This window comes from Ascaphus truei, chromosome 5 (genome assembly GCF_040206685.1).
Source record: "Ascaphus truei isolate aAscTru1 chromosome 5, aAscTru1.hap1, whole genome shotgun sequence".
Classification (NCBI taxonomy): domain Eukaryota; kingdom Metazoa; phylum Chordata; class Amphibia; order Anura; family Ascaphidae; genus Ascaphus; species Ascaphus truei.
The window spans coordinates 36,028,116-36,050,409 of NC_134487.1; the positions used below are offsets into that span (position 1 = coordinate 36,028,116).

Sequence of the window (22,294 nt, forward strand, 5' to 3'; positions counted from 1 at the left end):
GCACTTTGCATGATAAAACACAGCACATCAGTGTAGCTTTACATGCACTCTTGCACTCTTGCACTCTATCCATGCCACATTGCTTCAAGACAGCACACAACCATGCCATTGGTTGTTTGAATTCCCTCTCTGCGTTGATTATATTATCATACCTCTTACAGGTGTGTTGGGGACAGGATTATATAGAATTATTTGTGACTGCTCCGCTCCATGATAAGTCCTTATATGTGAGTGGATATCTTTCATGGTGCTGTCCAACTCTACAAATACATATCCAAAAGACACAGGTGTAGTGATGAAGTTGTGTCATCTAGGAACCTTGTGAGTCTAGGTGTTCTTTCACTGCCGAAAATTGTATTACAAAAGGTGCTCAGCACAAAGTGTTACCAGCTGGCAAGTAAAATATCCAGAAGTAATATAGGTAGGAATTCCGGTTTTAGGTTTTAACCGAATAACACAGTAAAAACACCAGTGATTGATCATCATTCTGGTTAAACCCGATAAAAAACATGAAGCATAATTTTGCTATTGTTTCCCACCTCTTGTGGCAGCCCAGCCATGGGTAGGAGACAACGGCAACACAACGAGGGTATGGAAACTAAACACAGTGCACTGATAAACACCAAATTCAAATATGTGACAACTTTTTTTCATTGTTAACACTGATTTCTTCATAAAGTAAAAACACTGGGACAATAAACACCCAAAACCGGAATCCCTAATTACAGGCAGAAGAAATCGTTTGCCCTGAAGGAACAAGATGTTTAATGGCAACCCATGCTCAGATGCCCGAGGCACAAAGCACAGCATCTCTTGCACATTATCTGCACACGTATTTTATTCACCGTCTCCTATATTTTCTAGACGAAGGCACACTGTACTTTTATCACCACTGTATAGGTTTGCTGATAGGATCTTAGAATATTTCCACTAGCCATTGAAACATGTACATGCCTCAGCCGCCTAGAGTTCAGCGGCAGCCTTTGTGAATGTGCACCAATGAAAACCCGCTAAATACTGAAAAACAGACACATTACATGACCATGGAGATTGACACCAAATATATTGTGGATAAAATAAAAAGGTGAATTTGCCTTGTCAATCTTCATCTACCAATGCTATTCTTCTCTCCTTGCCTGTATACCTGTTTATTGCCTGCCGTCATTCTTAAACTCTTTTAGTGCAATAAGTAGGGGAAACTAGGATTTTTTTTTAATGATTTGTTGGGCATCCTTCTGATGTCAATTGCCCTTTCATTTCTTTGCTTGGGGAGAAACCAACTTATTAAAATGAACTTCAGCCCCTCGCAGCAGCAAATGGATTCAGATTCCTGAATTAGAATGATATGAAGTGGCTGGAGTTTGGATAGTTGATACAATTCTACTTGAAATTTTAGCACCCACACATGATTCATAACCAGTTTATAATTTTACCAAACATATGCATTCAAAACAGTCTTCCATAATATCAACCATTCTTTTTAGAGCCATTTTAGTTTTAAGCGTTTGTCATTCAGATTGTAAATAAATGCTGTGAACTACTGCTAAAGATACCATGGTAAAGGCAAATTAAAAAAACCTAAATACAGTAGCATGGTTTTTAAATAAACTTTGAGGTTTTTATTTATTTATTTTGTTATACTATCTGCTACATTATTGCTTTCCTAAACAGAAAGTGATGTTTCGACTTCAGTTGATAGTATTCAACATACCACACACAGTAAAGTAATTAAAAAAAATACACTCATACGATGTACTTATAGTTTTATTGAGAAGGATCCCAAGCATCTGAGCATTGGCTGTCCATTATTTATTTAGTTAAGCCTGTCCATACAGTATAGTATACATCTTTCTCTGGAACGCTGACCTCCTTCAGTGTTGAAAGCCATTTGGGTATCTCTGGGGGTTTCACTTAATTTACAATATTGCTGTTGTGTTTGATGGCTCAGAGGTAATTCAGACAAAGCCCGTAAATCATCAACCTATAAGTCTGTCTCCATCATATCACCAAATGCTCCTCAAATGGCTTCTACTATTGATTGTCCTCTTTGCCATATGCAGGCTTCCAAGCTTTTTATATTGGTCTCAGCATTCAGAAGATTTGTTCAGTTGGTAAGTTTAATGCACATCTTTTACTGCTTCACCCGGAAGTCCCTTATTGGCAACAATAAACATGTGTATCCGATAATGTTGAAAGGCGCAATAAAATCTGCAATTATAGAACCGCTAAAAAAATACAATAATCATAAAAAACAAGGTATTCACAGTAGTGTAATTGCCAGTATTTTCATAGTAAATCTTTGGGCTGGTAAAGATACAGTAAGGGAGAGTATGATCAAAAGCTTTTTATGTTGGCTTGCTATCGGAAGAGATAATGGTACGTTACACCAAAAATCGGAATAATGCTAAATTTGGGCTAACGTCACCTTATGAGCCCCGACTTAACAGCTTGTTGGTCCTGGGCCACTGTGAGTAAACGTTGCTTACAGAAGAACAAGCAAGACTGTACTAACGCAGCACGTAGTGCCTAGTAATATGTGTCCCGTCGTTTCCCCTGCCAATCAGCTGTTCATACTGTATGACCCACTCATTTGTAGGACTACTTGCATAAGGTTGTTGAACCGTAGCACATGCTGAGACGTTACCAGAATCTGTCAGGCCAGAATGTTACTCTACCCATTAGCAAATATTTGCTTCTGTTCCTGCTTTTGCATTGAGTAATTTAGTAATTGTAGAGAGTAGGACAGAGAATCTTTTCTAATGTACAACAATGCTCATCACTAATTGCTGGTGTGTGCTTCACTAATTTAAAATTAGAATATACTTATTGTTAGATACTCTGATCTTAAAACTAGAATATGATTGCCAAAATGAATGGCAGAGTTTGTTATTTTATTATTATTAATAAGGCATTTCTGGGAAATCCATAAGGATTCCTCCTGCTTTTGTGTTTAATTTTGCCCACAATAGATCTGCGGTATACAAGCAGTATCAGTTTAGTGTTGCTTTTGTAATTGTGGAAGATATTCATTGAGTACAACAGTCACGAAAACAAACCAATGACACAATCTAAAGGGAGATTTGTTACATAAGTACATTTTATCTCTTATTGGGAGGTGTTTATGAACGTTTACCTCGTCTGTGTAAAGTCCCTGCAGTTAAACGCCTTGCTGAATTTAACTTCAAGCACTTTTTACATAAACCTTTTAATAAGAAGGGGAAATTGTAGCATAGCAATCGCCTGATGTCTCTTCCGCTTTAATGTGTTGTATGCCTGTGCACAAAGCAGCCACCCATTTCCATTGGGCTGGGTTGCACATCATATTCTCACTGTTTTTATGCTGATCTCTATGTAATTATTTAGGTGCGTACTTTGTTGAACTCTGCATTTTAACTGTTAAATGTTTCCCGATGTAAATAATCACAGTGTTGCATGGCTGCCCTTCAAACGTGTGCAGACATTTTTCTTTGTGTTGTGGGGGTGTTCTCAGTGCTGCTGGGGCACTCCCCTCCATGTCTTCTACGTGCATTGAGAAAAACTGTATATAAAAAGATTATCTCCCTGATACACCTAGTGGTGTTGCCATGGCAACCACATAGCAGCTATTTGTAGTTGATGGATTAACCCTGCAAGTCATGTTGAAGCAGCAATCCCCCCCCCCCCCACTTTTAATTTGACCCCTCGAGGTAAACGACACTATTTTGAGTTGGAGACCCTCTGCTTCCCCCAGAAAATAAATACATCTTAGCACGAATAAAAGGTGGCAGCTGGGGATCAGCCAGTTTACCAAAGGCGTTGTGACGTATTTATTGGCTCGCCGGAATATATACTTGGAAACCAATTGTTTACTATTTTGAAACCTACAAAGGTCCTTTGGGCTTAACATTTCTTAGGAGTAAGAGTTTGATTGTCCTAGGTTTGAATATTTTGAATAGACGTATTTAATTCTTATACAATACTATAAATAAAAAGAAGTTTGTCAAAGAATGAAGCTCAAAAAGTACAGCATGCTCTATCTGTGACTTGAAGCATTCATTGGAATGCAAGTTAACGCATCACAAACAATGTTAACAACTTCCCATGAAAGTGAGTAGGGAGGCTATTACATAATAAGCGATGGAATGATTTATAGGGATGACCCCCTTACTAAATTGTGAAGAAAATACCTAAAAATAAAATATGCCTCTGGGTACATTCATATTTACACTCATAAAATATGAAGATTTTAATTGTAGATGCTGCAAAACCAACCATGATGCAAATTATTGGTATATAAGAACCACATCGCCCACCTAATCTGCCCATTGTAATTTCTTGGTGATTAACATTCAGCTACAGCAAATTGTGACCCTAGCAACCAATCTAAACTTAAGCCACCTCTGAATAAGTGAACAAACCATTCTATAGAGTAATGTTTATCAATAATAGGCCCCACTCCCAACCATGGATCAAACCCATGTATCAGAGAATATAGATATAGTTTATTTAGGCATGTATAAAGTGTTGTACCGGGTCCTAACTTTTCAGAAAACCGGGTACCGGGTACCCAGGCAAAATGAATAATTGTTCCCGGCCGGGTACCCGGTTACCCAGATGGCACTTACCTGCAGGGTGAGATAGGCCGCGGCGACATCTGGGAGCAGCAGCAGAGGTCCTGGTGGCGGTGGCAGCAACAGAAGTCTGTGTTCAGCCGGCGGGAGCAGCAGGAATAGAGCACACAGCTGATACCAGTGTGAGCCGGGGAACCATGTGACCGGAGCAGGACCGTTCCTATTAGACAGCTGGCTCGTCCAATAGGAATGGTCCTGCTCTGGTCACATGGTTCCCCGGCTCACACTGGTATCATCTGTGTGCTCTATTCCTGCTGCTCCTGCCGGCTGAACACAGATTTCTGTTGCTGCCACCGCCACCAGGACCTCTGCTGCTGCTCCCAGATGTCACCGCAGTCTTCCTCACCGTGGACGGCTGCAGGTAAGTAATGAAGTATTTTCAGCTACTCTGACATTACCCAGCACCGGGTAGAAGCCGGCGCCGGTTCCACTTCTCTGTTGCCGGGTCCGAGTAATGTCCGGGTAGCTAGAAAAGCGCCGGTACTGGGTAATATCCAGATACTCGTACATCACTACATGTATGTAATGTTGTAGCTACTTTAGAGCTAGTAGCTTTCATTCATATTCAAGGTGCATTTTCAGTACAGCTAAGCTATCAATTTTTAGTAATATCAACTTAATTTCTGAAACTTCTGGCGTGGAAAAGAGACTAATATAATTTATCAAAATTATATTGCTTAATAAAATTGGCCAGTTTGAATTTGAGATCCCAAAGGTGCCGGCTGTTTTATAGCTATGGGTAAAAACTATTCAAGGACAAAATTGCGTATTAAAATATGTTTTACAAACACATCTGTAGCACTTAATAAATATGCAAGAGCTTGAAAAAAGTGAAGCTGTAACACTGCTTGAGTTGTCAAAGACGCTGGCGTATTTTTTTAGAACCAGAACAGATCTGTATTGTATGGTACAGGGTGACCTTTGCTAAATCGAACATGCATTGCTTACTTAGGTGAAAAACATTAACCCCTACAAAAAGTTAACATGCTGCCAGTAAGATTCACACCTCCAACAGTGTATGGATAGTTTTAGGGAAACGAGACCCAATACATTATTGCGGTTCTACAATAATTAGACTGCTGACCCTTATTGTGCTTTAATATCCTACTTAGGGAATATAGGATTGTTGGTGCTTGGATATACTATCTTTACATCCCTATAATGACCCTGTTGCTATGGGCATAATATATAGTGCTTATCTCAGAGGGGGGTCAATTAATAGTACAAAGGTGGTTTTGAAATGGAGAAAAAGTGGTGATGTTAGGGATCAACTTATTAAGTATTTGCTTGGGGTCTTAAAGATGCAATGCCACAGAGTCGGCCAAAAATGTTTTGTAAACAATGTATATACAGTACTAATAAAAAGGAAAAAGAGGAGACATCTTCATTCAGTAGATTCAATTTCAGCGCTTCACTGCTAACAGTCATTAGTATGAACAATCAGATCCTAAACAATTGCAGGATCAAAGCATGGTGCGTGTGTCAACAATCTCAAATATATTTCAAATAGCGTAGCTCACCCATGTAGAGCCACGACATTCCCAGATGTAACAAAAATCACTAAAAAGGGAATCCTTTTTTCTTCAAATTAAAAACCGCATACTCCAGAGGAAGAAATCTAACCCATTACAAACTCTTTCAACACTATTGTGTCTTTTTTTTTTTTTTTTGGTAAACAATTTAACAATCTAATTGGCTTCGTTAAATTATGTAACCATGCTATAAGCAGATATTTGGCTAATTTTGTTTCTGGGACTTACTGTAACTACAAATTGCATTACTTCAGGGCTTCTGAATGGGGGAGTGTTTCTTGATCAGGGATTTTCTTTACGGTTAGTCCACTCTGTCAGAGAGGCAATAAAGATAAAGGGCCTCATGCAGAGAGCAGCGAATTTAAAAATTGGAGAGTTTCAAAAAAAGTAGCTTTAATGGAGAGTTTTATTCTCCATATGCAGAAATGGGCGAAATCCGCTATTTTTAGCATTACTGCATGTGGAGAATTGTAAAGGAGGAAATTCGCGCAGCTGAAAGGGAGAGAAAAAAAAAAATCGCGCATTTTTTTTTTCCCCCCTATAGCCGGCTTCTTGCCAACTTTAGTTGGCGGAGAAAATTGACGAAAATCGCGCCAAAAACAGCCGCTAGATGGCGAGCGCGCCTTTCTGAATTTGGATATTTTTCAGACTGGCGAGATGTAGTTTCTCGCCAGCCGCGCGGCGAGATTTTCAATTGGAAAAAAAAATTTCGCTTTTTTCCAAACTCGCCATTTTCGGCTGTTTTTAGCGCGATTTTCGCCGGAAAATGGCGAGATTGTTCATAGTGCTGCTCTCTGCATGAGGCCCAAAGTGCGGAGACGAGAACGGGACTCTAGCTGTGCAAACTGCAGTTGAAGATACAGTGGCATCAGATAAAAGGCAGCAGCCAGAGGAAATTAAATCCCAGAGGGTCCAGATTTGTAGGTATTGGGTTATGTGGGCTATGTAAGGATATTACAGGCAGTCCTCGTTTTACAACGAATGGCTTATCCAACGCTATGCAATGCAAACCTATGTTATGTTTTACAACGCCAAAACGGCTTATCCAACACTCTTACGATGCCTTGCAAAGTTGTTTATGTGTATATAATATATACTGTATATATTATATTATACTATTTAATATATTATATTATTATATATATAATACAGTATATACACTATATAATTTATGTGTGTGCTGCATATCTTATTGCCTGCGTAAAATATTTTGTGTATTTTAGTGGTAAAAATGCCTCCAGGAACGGAACCTTTCATTTAAACAGTGTTCCTATGGGAAAAGGTGTTTTGCTTTACAACGTTTCGCTATCCAACGCCATTTTGAGTAACGCATTGTGTCGGATAACCGAGGACTGCCTGTATATTATATCTTATGGCCTTCACTGCCTGAGGAGCCTGAAACACATTGCTAGCCCTTCTCGCAGCAGAGGGGTTAATTTAGCTTGCAGGTTTCATTGTCTCAAAGCCTGTGTGGTTTTCCTCTTGAGCATCTGTTGCTGAGGTTACATATTTCTTCCACAAATACAGTGGAATATTGTAGCCATAAACGGCTAACTGTTCTATCTCTGGTATGCAAATGAGCCGCTAAATACATCATCTGTTTCCCGATTACATGATGTTAAAAAAGTAACAGTGGTGACATCCTCTCCTTGATGACGTTTCTTTGTAGTTACTGTATGTGCTTACGGACATCAATGATGTTTGTTGAATCTAGGGTTAGCCAATGTACCGGTACGATACCATAGTAATACCGCGATAATAAAAATGGATGGTAATTCGACACTTACTATTGTTTATTACCACGGTATTCCTGTCAGCTGACTGCTGGGGTCGCATGTCTGAAGCTGCAGAGAGAGGAGGGGGGGTGGGGTGCAGAGCCAGAGAGAGGAGTGGGTGCAGAGCCAGAGAGAGGAGTGGGTGCAGAGCCAGAGAGAGGAGTGGGTGCAGAGCCAGAGAGAGGAGTGGGGTGCAGAGCCAGAGAGGAGTGGGGTGCAGAGCCAGAGAGAGGAGTGGGGTGCAGAGCCAGAGAGAGGAGTGGGGGCAGAGCCAGAGAGAGGAGTGGGGGCAGAGCCAGAGAGAGGAGAGGAGTGGGTGCACAGCCAGAGAAAGGAGTGGGGTGCAGAGCCAGAGAGAGGAGTGGGGTGCAGAGCCAGAGAGAAGAGTGGAGGCAGAGCCAGAGAGAGGAGTGGGGTGCAGAGCCAGAGAGAGGAGTGGGGTGCAGAGCCAGAGAGAAGAGTGGAGGCAGAGCCAGAGAGAGGAGTGGGGTGCAGAGCCAGAGAGAGGATTTTTTTAACTGTAATAAAAAATAATAGTGTATGTGTGTGGAGATTATGCTAAAAAATAATTGTAAATAGTATGTTACTGAGAAAATTGCATTGAAAATTAAACTTTTGTAAATGTTAAAAAAAACAAATAATAATAACAGATGTTCAGATTTTAGCCGTAACCTCTGAAGATGAGAAAGCAAAATAATTAATTTGGTGGTTTCAAAGCGTAAAATTATGCATTTTTCATATTTATATTTCTAATGAAAAGCAATCATCTTAGTGCCGGTTGAACAGACTCAAATGAACCATTATGTTTAGAACAAAGCTATTAAAATGTTTTCTTAATTTTTTTTTTAGCATGTCATATTGACCGTCCTTTGATCAGAAATAGTTATTTATCCTTTTTTTTACAATTCCTTGGTTTCTGGAAAGTATTTCCACTATGCTACAAGCAAAAGAGCAAACCAGTTTTAAAAAAATAAGATTTTAAAGCAGCTACAGTACAGTACATGTTTTTCTTTCCTGACATATGAAAAAAAAGAGTTAGGGGCCTATGCAGAGAGCAGCGAATTTTAAAATTGGCGAATTTATTAAAAAGTAGCTTTTTTGGAGAGTTTTATTCTCCATATGCAGAAAAGTGCGAATTCTGCTATGTTTAACATGGATGCGTGTGGCGAGTTTAAATTGGCGAGATGCGCGCTTCAGAAACGTGTAAAAACAAATTCGCGCCTTTTTTTTCCCATTGCAATGGGCGCGAGCGGCAGCTTCTTGCCAATTTTTTCTGGCGAGGCAAAAAGGAGACAATCGCGCCATCTTATTGGCGCGAACAGCCGCTAGATGCCGTTCGCGCCTCTCTGCATTAGGATATTTTTAAAACTGGCGAGATTGAGGTTCTCGCCAGCCGCGAGGCGAGTTTTACAAATAGAAAAGAAAAATTGGCGCGTTTTTCGGAACTCGCCATTTTCTGCTGCTTTCTGCGCGATTTTCTCCAAAAAATGGCGAATTTCGAAATAGCGCTGCTCTCTGCATAGGCCCCATAGTGGGAGAACGACTAATTCCTTCTTGTGTCTAATGGCCATGTTGATCACGTACTGGAGATATTAAAATGATCAATCTGCAAGTTCTGATTTCTTTACTGAACCAATGTAAAATTGGACATACAAATGTAGCAAGAATATAACAGATTTTCCAAAGGATTCCATGGCAGTGGCAACACAGAATACTACATACAGTAATACCCCACCACAATGTACCAGCGGTTGCCTTTGCTACTGTAAGTCTATAGTTGTTGTAAAGAAGCTTTGCAGCAATAGTGTGGAAATCTGAAAAAGGATAAACACACATGCACAGCAAATGCTGTATAAATGAAGTCTGGATGCGGTGTTGGTCCATTAAAGGGCTCGCTATTTGCAGGGAAAGAGGTGTTAGCTGGCATGAATAGGAATACTCCAACCTTCGGTGAATGAAAGGGCCGTCGTTAGGAAAGCTTTTATTATTTTTCCCTTGGTTCATGTTTGAAAATATGAGAGTGTAGCCAGAGAAAAAAAATGTGATTAACCCATTGTATGCGCTGTTGGGTCACAGGTCCGGTGTGCATACTGTAGTTTTTAGACATGCATTTGTAAAGACTGGGAATATGATTTATATATATATATATATATATATATATATATATATACTGCTGCGGCACAATTTATTCGAGCATTTGCCCGTTCTGTGCCGCAGCAGTAGCCTGGCGCGCGCCCGAGTGTGACGGGCGCGCGCCGAAGCAGCGGAAGAGCGCCCTCCGATCGGGGCGCTCTCCCTACCGCTGCCGGGTCCGCCGGGTCCCCCGGAACCCCCTGCCGCTGTCCCGCGATCGCGGGACACCAGGGCTCCCTCGGGGAGCCCCTGGACACGCGTGCAGGGGGCGCACGCTCCCGATGACGCGTGACCGCGCGTCTATGACGCGCGGCACGCCGAGGGGCGGCCACTAGCAAGCCGGGAGATTTCCCGGCTTGCGGTACCGACCACACTTCAATAAAGTGTGTCGGTAGTGTATATATATATATAGGCAATATGATACCGTGTATGAGACGAATATCAAGAGGCAGCACTCCAATGGATGGTCAAAAAAAGGTTTGTATTATAAAGACATCATAACCAACGTTTCGGTCCTACATGCGGGACCTTTCTCAAGGTGATGAGAAAGGTCCCGCATGTAGGACCAAAACGTTGGTTATGATGTCTTTATATTACAAACCTTTTTTTGACCATCCATTGGAGTGCGGCCTCTTGATATTCGTCTCATTCGCGGTATTGTATTGCCTAAATTATTCTCTACATGATTTGCTCCCATCACCTTGATTTACCTGACGGAGTGCCTATTGTTCTCATTTATATGCTATATATATATACACACAGTACTTTGTAATAAGAAAATAAATATATATATATATATATATATATATATATATATATATATATATATATATACAGACAAAAAGACTGCGCCTCTCAGAATCTATATGAACCTACAATAACTTATAATATTAACTGTGTTGTTGTAGAAAGCAAAGATATACCAACTGAGAAATATAATTGATGAACAAATATAATAAAATAAATTAAAATATCCTAAACAATAAAACATAAATATAATGCTAGTATCTATAAATGTATATTCCAATGAGAAACAGCTGTGGTTGAAAAAATGTTGGAAAAATCAATTAAAAAAATCAATAGAAGTCCAAAAAAACATGAATGGATAAATTCTTAGTAAAATGTACTCAAATCATGGATTGCTCTCTTTTCAGGATACTGTCAGCCTTCTACATGGAACCAATGACCTCCCAGTAGATCTATGAAAAACAAAAAAAAAGAAAGCGCCCAATCCAAAGGCAATATGTAAAAAATATACATTTAATCTGACTATTTAAAGGAATCCAACAATTTAAAACTCACAAACAACATAGAATAATGAGCATGTTATGAGTAATACTCATGCACCAAATGCTGAAGTTCTGTTGCTCTGCTCACACGCCTCTCTGTGGTATACAGTCAGAAGCCCTCTGAGCCACCGTCCAGCAGGAAATCAGGGATCGTGTCGCCTCTCTCAGTGTTCTCCGGAAACAATCCACACATGCATTGGGTGCCGGACCGGATGAACAAAGGCAGGAACTGCAAGAGGGAAGCTATCAGCGTCAGCGTCTTTGAGTTGTAAGTGCAAAGGTATGGTGTAGCTTGCTCACACTAGCAATTCACACTACGCGTGACGCTGACGCTGATAGCTTCCCTCTTGCGGTTCCTGTCTTTGTTCATCTGGTCCGGCACACAGACATGGAGAAGAGTGACATTCTGGGGGAAGAGCAGAGAGAAATACATGGTCAATGGAGAGGAGACAGAAAGACATGCGGGGGGGAAAGAGAGAGAAAGGCATGCTGGGGGGATAGAGGATAGAGACATGCTGAGGGGGACAAGAGAGAAATACATGCTGGGGGGGAGAGGAGAGAGAAAGACATGCTCAGAGGAGAAAGACATGCTGGGGGTAAAGTGGAGAGAGGGATATGCTGGGGGGAGAGAGGATAAAGACATGCTGGGGGGGAGGGAGGAGAGAAATACATGCAAGAGGAGAGAGGAGAGAAAGACATGCTGGGGGGAAAGTGGAGAGATGGATATGCTGGGGGGAGAGAGGATAAAGACATGCTGGGGAGGAGGGAGGAGAGAAATACATGCGAGAGGAGAGAAAGACATGCTGAGAGGAGAAAGACATGCTGGGGGGGAGAGAGGAGAGAAAGACATGTTGGGGGGAGAGAGTGGAGAGAAAGAAATGCTGGGGTGGAGAGAGACATGCGGGGGAGGAGAGAGAAATACATGCGGGAAGAGAGTGGAGAGAAAGACATGCTGAGAGGAGAAATACATGCTGGGGGGAGAGAGGAGAGAAAGACATGCTGGAGGGGAGAGAGGAGAGAAACATGCTGTGGGGAGAGAGGAGAGAAACAGGCTGTGGGGAGAGAGGAGAGAAACATGCTGTGGGGAGAGAGGAGAGAGACATGCTGGGGGGAGGAGAGAGAAATACATGCTGGGAGGAGAAAGACATGCTGTGGGGGAGAGAGGAGAGAAAGCATGCTGGGGGGAGAAAGACATGCTAAGAGGAGAAATACATGCTGGGGGGAGAGAGGAGAGAGACATTGCTGGGGGGGAGAGAGGAGAGAGACATGCTGGGGGGAGGAGAGAGAAATACATGCTGGGAGGAGAAAGACATGCTGGAGGGAGAGAGAAGAGAGACAGACATGGTGGGAAAGAGGAGAGAAAAACATGCTGGGGAGAGGAGAAAGAAAGACATGCTGGGGGGAGAGGAGAGAGAATGACCTGCTGGGGGGATGGGGGAGGAAGACATGCTGAGGTGAAGGAGAGAGACAGACATGCTGGGTAGAGAGAAAAACATGCTGGGGGGGAGAGAAGAGAGAGAAATAAATGCTGGAGGAGGAGAGAAAAGAGATGCTGGAGGGGAGAGAAAAGAGACATGCTTGGGGGGAGGAGAAGAGAGACATTCTGGGGGAAGAGCACAGAGAAATACATGGTCAATGGAGAGGAGACAGAAAGACATGCGGGGGGGAAAGAGAGAGAAAGACATGCTGGGGGAGATAGAGGAGAGAGACATGCTGAGGGGGACAAGAGAGAAATACATGCTGGGGGGGAGTGGAGAGAGAAAGACATGCTGAGGGGAGAAAGACATGCTGGGGGGGAGGGAGGAGAGAAATACATGCAGGAGGAGAGAGGAGAGAAAGACATGCTGAGAGGAGAAAGACATGCTGGGGGGGAGAGAGGAGAGAAAGACATGTTGGGGGGAGAGAGTGGAGAGAAAGAAATGCTGGGGTGGAGAGAGACATGCGGGGGAAGAGAGAGAAATACATGCGGGAGGAGAGAGGAGACAAAGACATGCTGAGAGGAGAAATACATGCTGGGGGAGAGAGGAGAGAAAGACATGCTGGGGGGGAGAGAGGAGAGAAATATGCTGTGGGGAGAGAGGAGAGAGACATGCTGGGGGGAGGAGAGAGAAATACATGCTGGGAGGAGAAAGACATGCTGAGAGGAGAAATACACGCTGGGGGGAGAAAGGAGAGAAAGACATGCTTGGGTAGAAAAACATCTTGGGGGGGAGAGAAAGACATGCTGGGGGGGAGAGAGGAGAGAACAAGCTGGGGGGAGAGAGGAGAGAGACATGCTGGGGGGAGGAGAGAGAAAGACATGCTGGAGGGAGAGAGAAGAGAGAGACATGCTGGGGGAGAGGAGAGAAATACATGCTGGGGGGAGAGGAGAGAAAGACGTGCTGGGGGAGAAAGGAGAGAAAGACATGCTTGGGTAGAAAAACATGTTGGGGGGAGAGAAAGACATGCTGGGGGGGAGAGAGGAGAGAACAAGCTGGGGGGAGAGAGGAGAGAGACATGCTGGGGGAGGAGAGAGAAAGACATGCTGGAGGGAGAGAGAAGAGAGAGACATGCTGGGGGAGAGGAGAGAAATACATGCTGGGGGAGAGGAGAGAAAGACGTGCTGGGGGAGAGAGGAGAGAAAGACATGTTGTGGGAGAGAGAGGAGAGAGACATGCTGGGGGAGAGAGGAGAGAAAGACATTCTGGAGGAGAGAGAGGAGAAAAAGACATGCTGAGGGGTGAAAGACATGCTGGGGGGAAACAGAGAGAAAGAAATGCTGGGGGGAGAAAGACATCCTGAGGGAAAAGAGAAAGACGAGAGGAGGGGATAAAAAGGAGACAAAGGGAAAAGATGGAATGACAAAGGACATGAGAGAGACGCTAGGAGGAAAAGGACAAGAGAGAGACATGAGGCAGAGGAGGTGGGGATGGGGAAGCAAAAAGACAAGGCAAAGTAAACCAAGGTATCATTATTTTGTAAAACATTTATGGGGGCTCCATTCTTCAAATTTGTCCTGGCCCCAAACAAACATGTTGGCAGCTCTGATAGCAATACACAGTCCTAGGAAAAGTAGAGCCACACAGGGTTGGTCTTCAGGATCTCTACAAACATTTACATTTGATTAGCTACCGTAATTAAATATGACAAGGTTATTGTTTATTTATTTATGTAAAACTTTGTTTTTATTTTGTGTCAGATTTAGATGTATTACAGGCATTTGAAACAGTTGCATATTGGGGAGGGGGTATTGTGGGTTACAGAAAAAAAATGACTCCAATTAAATGATAATGGTGGGGGGTCATTGGGTGGGTAGATTCGGAGTACATCACATCAATATCTTTATCTTCATTTGTACGCCATGTTGATACTTCATATCTCCATATTAGTTAGTATTTATACCACCAAGTTATTACTCCTAAATTTATTAGGCTTCATTATATCCTGATTATTACATTTTATTCACATTACATACAGCCTCAGGCCTAGATTCTATGCCTATCTATAAGTTACACAGTTCAGACTTCCAGCATTGGTCACTCAATCCCAGGATCTGCTATTTTATCCATCCATAGATCCCAGACCCTTCTAAACTTACACATAGTGTCATTTAAATAGTCCATCATCTTCTCATAGCATAGAGTTTGACATTTTCTGTGTATTATTTTGGCCATGTTTGGAACTGGCCCTTTCCATGCAGCTGCTTTGGCAAATCTGGTAGCTGCCATTATGTGGGAATTGAGCTTTTGCTGGTGATAACATAGATTCTGAGGTGGTTTGTTTCATAGGTCCGACCAGGGATCTAGAGTAATATTTGTATCTACAGTAAGACTTTGATAAGGTTCTAATTTAATTGCAGATTATTTGCATAGGTTTGCCCAGTGCTGCCTATATATTGGATGCTATGCTGACAGTTTCGTGTTATTATTTTTGAAAGAGTATCTTTTAATGCATTTTAACCAAATCGGATGCAGATTAAGCATAAAGAAAGGCACATGCAGCAGTAACAGAGGAGATAGTATGTTGTTTAAACGTCATTAAGTAAACATTAGCACCCATGCCCGAGACCTCAGATTAAAAGAAGAAGCCTGTATCTTGGATGAGGTGATGCATTAATTTGTGATTGATGCCATTCACAAGCTTATTTGAAATCCAAACCTTCAATACAGTAACGTTGTAATTTTTATCTTTTTTCCCGTTCCCCTATTGGAACATCACCTGTCAGACATTGTTCAGAAAAATAAATGCTTTGCTTGTCTTAATGTCCGGTTTTGTTGCCTAACTTATGTTCTTATTGTCATCGCTCTGTCAATAAATTAACTAAGAACATAAACTAATCAATCTATGCTAAACAGATGGTAACGTTTCTGTTAATTAGTGATAGGAAAACTTTACAGTTACATATAGACCTAAATACATATAGACCTATATATTCTTGTATAGTCATTTACTATTCTGAATGGCAGAGATGCTAGAAAGTCTAAAATCTTGAAAAGGGGCATGTTTGGACTTCTAATGTCTAAAATATATCTTCATTGATCTTATATCAGTGCCAGCTGAGGGATCTGTTAAACTTCGCAAAGCACTGTGACTGTGAGTGTCGAACTGATTGTTCTAATACGGTACCTCCGTTGAACCTAACTTTCCATCAACCATAATGACTTTCCATTGACGCATTTGGAAATCTGTTGCCATTATTTATCCACTTCGCATCCGAGGCGGAGTTGAGTGCGATGTAAATATAATATAGAATGTAAGGATGGGAACTTGTTGCGTCACAAGCTTAAGAGTTGGGGTATCTGAGGAGGAATCTCAGACACTTAGATTTATTTTCTAAGGTCTCCCAGCTACAAAACTGGGCAAAAACCACTGCAAAATAATTACACCAGGTGCATCATTATGGCTTTCAATTGCTTTGATAAATACAGTGCTGTTTGCACCAGTTTTGGTACCGGGATCTTTTAGCATACAACCCTCTTAGGTGCACGTGTGTCAAGGTCCAGTTCAGGTTATTGCACCCATTCCAAATTGCCTCTAATTCACTTGAATAGAAGATAAGACTGGAACGAGTGTGATAACCCATACCGGCAATTGATGCATTTGCCCCAATGGTCTTATTCAATATAAAGCAATCTTCCCCCATGCTGAAGAAGATATTAGTCCCATTAATTTGAATGGAGCTGAACTCTTCTGTAGCACTGGGAAGCGGCTTGACTACATATTCAATAATGGCTCCAATTTTAGGTTTATACCATAATTCGTTTTTTTTTTTGTGGTATGCTCAACATAATTTTAGTAGTCAATAATGGTTACTATAAGCCATAATCATATACTATACATATTCAGCATGTTTACAAAGGCATTTGTTTTGTTATGATATACTTTTAATTGATTCATTTTTCTTTATCTTGTTGTAACAGACGAACCAAACTCCTGGAGTTCACCCTCTACCTCCTCCCCAGGGCCGGAAGTAGGCGTTTCTCTTGATGACATGATTGCACCATTATCTTCATCACATTCAGCCTTGCCCTCTGACCCTACACACAAGATACACCCAGAGCCAGCATGGGATATCTATAGGGAACAAGACACGGGAAAACCAAAGGAGCATTCTGCAAATGGTCATAAAAAGAAACGAGTGGGAGAGTCAAGGGAGAGATCAGCAAGCCCTAAGAAAGTAGATAGGTCAAAGCGTGAGGAGAATTCCAAAAATGAATTCCCAGAAGGCAAACAGAAGAAAACAGAAAGTGGCAAGACCATTTCTGCAGGCAAAGTGACTGGGAAAAAATCTGTCAGTGAAACAGGAGATGGGCATTCCGGAGCCAGTGATGGTGGAGGCAGGACATCCAGGTTCACTGAAGCAACTAGAGAAGGCGCCTTCTGTACAAAAGACATATACAAAGATGCAAACAGTGAGAAAAAAGCAGTGGCAGCTCTTGAGCAGAGCAGGTCAGATACTGGTGGCATCTCAAAGGTGTACAGTAGCAATATGTCCAGCTCTCGTGTGAGTGCCATGGACCGAGATGAGAGAGATGCTCAATCTAAATGTAGTGAGTTCCACAAGGTAGGGCATCTCCATTCCAGCAACACTCGCAGCATCAGCACTGCAACTCGTAAGGCAACTGTCTCACCAGGACCATGGAAAATCCCTGGCTCTGATAAGCTACCTAATATCCTAAAATCTGGCACGTCAGCCATGAGCAGATAACCGAATACATGACTGTTTCTCTCTAACTGTTTCACGGAGACTCGGAACGTTATTCTTAGCTTCTGTCTCACATTATTTAATTTTTTTAATTTTTTTTTTAATTTATTTTAACTCACACGTATATACCTACATAAAGCATCTGGGACCAGGAGCATATATTTTGTAGTTCCATAAGGTTGTGCACAATGTCTAACAAATTCAAAGAAGCATGTACTGTACAGTAGACTAAAACTGTATGACTGTACCTGGAGCTCACCGGTCTTTCCTTTGGGCTCTAGCAGCTATGGAAGAACCAAAACAACATCAAGTGCATCTGAGGACGACAGTGCAGGGTAGCTTTAGTGTTTCTCCACTGTATGAAGGATATGGGATCCACTCCAGTCTTGTCTGTAGCAGGATAAAGAACAAACTTAGAGCAATCACAAACTGGAACATCGCCTTAATTCAAACTGCACTGAGTAAGATGAAGGAGAGAACGAATTATGCCTTGTAATTCGACGATAGTATTGTAAATATATTGCTATCCACATATCTAGACAGGGGTTAAGGTATTTCTCTGAAGCTTTTGGATCTTCACACCATATGTCCAGTATGAACATATCTTCATTAACCCGCCTGATACGAGCAGCATATATAGCTATGTGCTGTCGATTTACGTTTGAAATATACTGTAGTGTATTGACTGGTGGCTCCATTTTTACTGCCATTTTTTTTTTGTGAATAACTCTTATTTCTGTACATTTTAAAGGAAGTTACAGCTGAAGTTGAACATTTATTCTTGAGAAAGGGTTTGTACAGGTATGAATTTAACATGGTAGCACATAATAATAATAATACAAGAGCCGAAGCTGTGAGTAGTGATCCCAGACAAGAATCTTATATTTTAAAGAAGAAAAGATGCAGTTTACTTTTGTAAGGGTCTTCATTCCTCGGAAGAATAAACATTATGCTCATCACAGCATAGCCCAAGATGTCTCATCAATGTTTTGTTTACTTGCAAGACTTTTTCATAGCAGGCAAATACCCCTAATAGTTCTATCTTCCACCTAAAGACATCGAGTCTTTAAACCCCATTACACAGCAATATAATAGGAGTGAATCAATAATGTTTTAAACAGCTTAATTTTACTCAGCATAGGCAGTAATGCTTCTTTGACTAAAACCACTTAGTCATCTTTTGTTAACCTGGGGGTATTTCTGCCTAATGGATGCTTGTTCATGCCTTTCATTTCATATTGTACCAGTAACTTATAGCATCCCAACGTGTTGCTAAACTAAGTTTTATATTTCTGCCATGTGAGCAATATGAGCTAATTCTAGCACCATGTTTCAGCCTATCAGTTTGCCACATTGGGTCACTTTTTAATGCATCAAATCGATATCGGGAACTCATAAACTTCATGTGAAACTAGCTGAGATAAGAATTCAAAGACAACTCATTTTAAGCAGCATATGACCAGCACAAATCCGTTTTGGCAATGGTACACTTCTTCCGGCGGGAACTCCCATCTAGTTCCCGGAATCCCAAATGCATAACCAGTTACTAAATGAATACAAAATACAGAGGTTTTGTCCTCTTGCCTTATACTCCTACATAGAAATAGCTGGATTGCATTAATATACGGATTGTATGTAAAAGCGAAGTGGAGATCACATTTTAAATTATGACTTTGCGCTACAAATATAGGAAATGTTTTGAAAGTAATGAGAAAGTCCAGAACCTGTTGTTCCGTAAAATACTTTCATGACTACATTGTACTGACAGTAAATACCTGAGAAATATATCTGCTGAAGAGACGAGGGTACATTTCACTCTCAATACTAACTGTGCTTTACGTCAGATGCACATTCCCCCCCCCCTGCAGAACATCTTCAAATATTTTATGTTTCGACATGTGTAAGTCTCTGGAAAAAAGAAATGGCATTTGAATGCTACTGTAGTTAGAAATGAATTTGCAGCTTTCAAAAAAATGATCCATCCACAATACCAAAAGCACAAATACAGAGCATTTTGCAGACGTACATATGCCCAGTCCCTGCCTGTAGCTCCCAGATTAGGCGTTTGCCATTAACGAGCAGAATCCGGTTTTGGACAATGCTTCTGTAGTATAAGTGCACGTCCCAATATTATTAATATTTGTTTTCATGTGAGAACAAACAGATACAGAAAACAGAAGAAAAAAATATATGAGATTAAGCTTGCATAAACTCCAATTTGCACAGTTCACTGCTATTACCTGTGCAGTAATTGTTTTATGCAGCTATAATCAATAACCTGTGAAAACAACACGCCATCTAAATCCCATTCCAAATAATATTTCTGTGTAGTGTTAGCTGTGAATTTACCTTGTACAGCTGTATCTCTATAAATATAATTCCATATATTAATAGTCACAGAAAGGCTGTAAGTGAACAACTATTTTTATGAAACGCACCACTACGGTTAAATTAACTTTTGCATAAATCTTATTTACTGTATGATATTCTAAAACACTGTCAAATAAAATATATATCCAAAATATCTGAATGATGCTTGTTGGTGTTCTCTGAGTGAATTCATGAATGTACAAAACCTTGCATTACATTGATTATGTTCTGTATGCTACACCTATATGGTCCAACAAATATATATTTCTTTAGATATAATCCTTGTTCGTTTTCTCGAGGAAAAACAACATTTTGAAAACAACTTGACAATGTAATTGTCCTTCTTAACAAATGCAATTATACATAAATCAAAGATTTGGCTGTTTTGATTTCTTTTCTTTTTATCGGGGCCATTGAATGGGGGATTGCCTGTCAATCAGGCGTTTATTTAAACTCTAGCCCATCCTGTCCCTGTTAGAGGGTCAATAAAGGTAAGTAAGAGTGTGATGTGGGACTTACCTGCGCAAACCCCTGTTCAACACATAATGATATCACACGTAAGAGAGTAGTAACAAATACAATATTAAGACAGGGAAAAGCACACAATTAAATGCAAATATTAACAAAAGTTAATTATATCATATCTGGCAGATGTTATACTTCAATGTTTATGGGCAAGCCCCGCCCTCCCCCCCCCCCCCCCCCCAAAGAAAGCAAGAAGAGGTGCTGTATAACTAAAAAATCCATTTGGCCCAGCAACCATGCGAATAGTGAACAACACTGATGAGACCCACGATATCAAAGGTGGATGATGTCATGCGTAACCACACATAAAGGCATAGCCGGTGTGTGATGTCAGACCCTACAGGGTTTTTATAAGCGGCATGAAAACAAATATGTTATATATAAATATCCATTGTTGGCTGGGAAAGAAAGAAATAAAGTAAATTGTTCAGATAAAGCATAATTGTTCCTGTTCCCAGCGTCTGTTTATTAAATGGTAACAATGCTGCTTTGATCTTTACAGATTGAATCTATGTTTATCTACTAATGTACATTTATTATCCAAACCCGAGTGCAGATGAGTTGAAAAAACGATTAGATTTTTGATTATATTTGCATACTCTACTTGTCAGCAACACTTCAACTTTGTGTGTCACAGATACGTCCTGATAGAGGGTAGTCCTGGAATATGAAACTTCTTTAGTAATTTGCCATTTTTATTTGCTGGGGTAAAAAAAATCCAGCATGCCCCCTTTTGGTCTAGGACATTTGGTCGTGGCAGTTTCGCCGTGACCAAACCTACTCCAGCGTTTAGCCGCAAATAACCTCACCACAGCGACCTGTCGCCGCTGGCCGCATCACCATTAAGGTAAGTCACTAACCTTAGCTTTTACCCTAAAAACCCCTAATCTTAAACCTTAATATTAATGCTACCACCTACCCTAAAAACCTTAGCCTCTTACCTTAAAAACCCTTATGTTAACCCCCTACCCTAACCAATAAAACCCTAAAGCTAGCCCCTCTACCCTAAAACATACTAGTAGAAGCGGCCAGCGGCGGAGCGGCTGCGGTGGAGAGTCCATCTGCGGCGAAACGCCGGTGGCGACTTGGTCGCAGCGGGACAGCCACAACCAAATGTCCCATTCTGGACAGCAGGGCTATTTGCTCTGGCTTTTGTCTCTTCCAAATTCATGCTGCCTTGATGCAAATAGGAACAGAATTTGGCGACAGATACAAATCACTTGGCTCACCAGGGCAACCCATTTTTCTATGCTGGAAACTCTCACACCCCATTTGATCCTTGGCTTTCTTTTATATTTATCCCAAGGTTTTGTGAATTATCTTACTGTTTTAGCCTCTTCCACCTCTGGGAGGCTCGGCCATGAATCTGCTACCCTTTCCATGAAGAAGAAGTACTTCATCACATTTCCCCTGAATCTGCCACCCTCCAGTTTAAGAGCACGACCTCTTGTTCTCATCCTTCTTCTCTGAAGTACGTCCCCCTCCTCTCCTCCAAACTGTACATATTGAGGTACAGTGCTTCTTTCTTTCCTGATAAATGGTGCGTGGACCGTACTATAAAACTTAAGTAGAATGTCTTTGCACAGTCTCTAAATTATTTCTGTCCTTCTGGAGATATATGGTCTCCATAACGGAACATGGTATTCTAGTGGAGGTCTTATCAGTGACCTCTAAAGTGGCATCACTACCTCTCCCTATACAACCCAGGACCCTGCAGGCCGTTAACTGAAATAATGACTCCCCAGCCCATTTCCTCTATAGTAGTTGACATTATAGTGCCCTTAATCCTGTGTTCTGTCCTTTGATTTTTGTTAGCCCAAGTGCATTATTTTGCATTTTTTGCTTTATATTGTATCCGCTATACTTTTGGCCATTT

General features: G+C 41.2%; 1 protein-coding gene across 15 annotated transcripts in view; it reads left to right on the forward strand.

Moving 5' to 3' along the window:
• The window catches only part of MAGI2 (membrane associated guanylate kinase, WW and PDZ domain containing 2), a 1,068,715-nt gene extending 1,048,668 nt beyond the window's left edge, over positions 1-20,047 (forward strand). For 9 of the 15 annotated variants that reach the window (XM_075599590.1, XM_075599592.1, XM_075599594.1 and 6 more), the window contains one exon: positions 16,739-20,047. In XM_075599590.1, coding sequence (XP_075455705.1) covers positions 16,739-17,526 — 788 coding nt within the window. In that variant the 3' untranslated portion in view covers positions 17,527-20,047. Of the gene's footprint in view, positions 1-2,060; positions 2,112-16,738 lie in introns of those variants that run through there. The other 6 variants (XM_075599598.1, XM_075599605.1, XM_075599606.1 and 3 more) reach the window with 4 other exon arrangements.
• Positions 20,048-22,294: the final 2,247 nt, after the last annotated feature.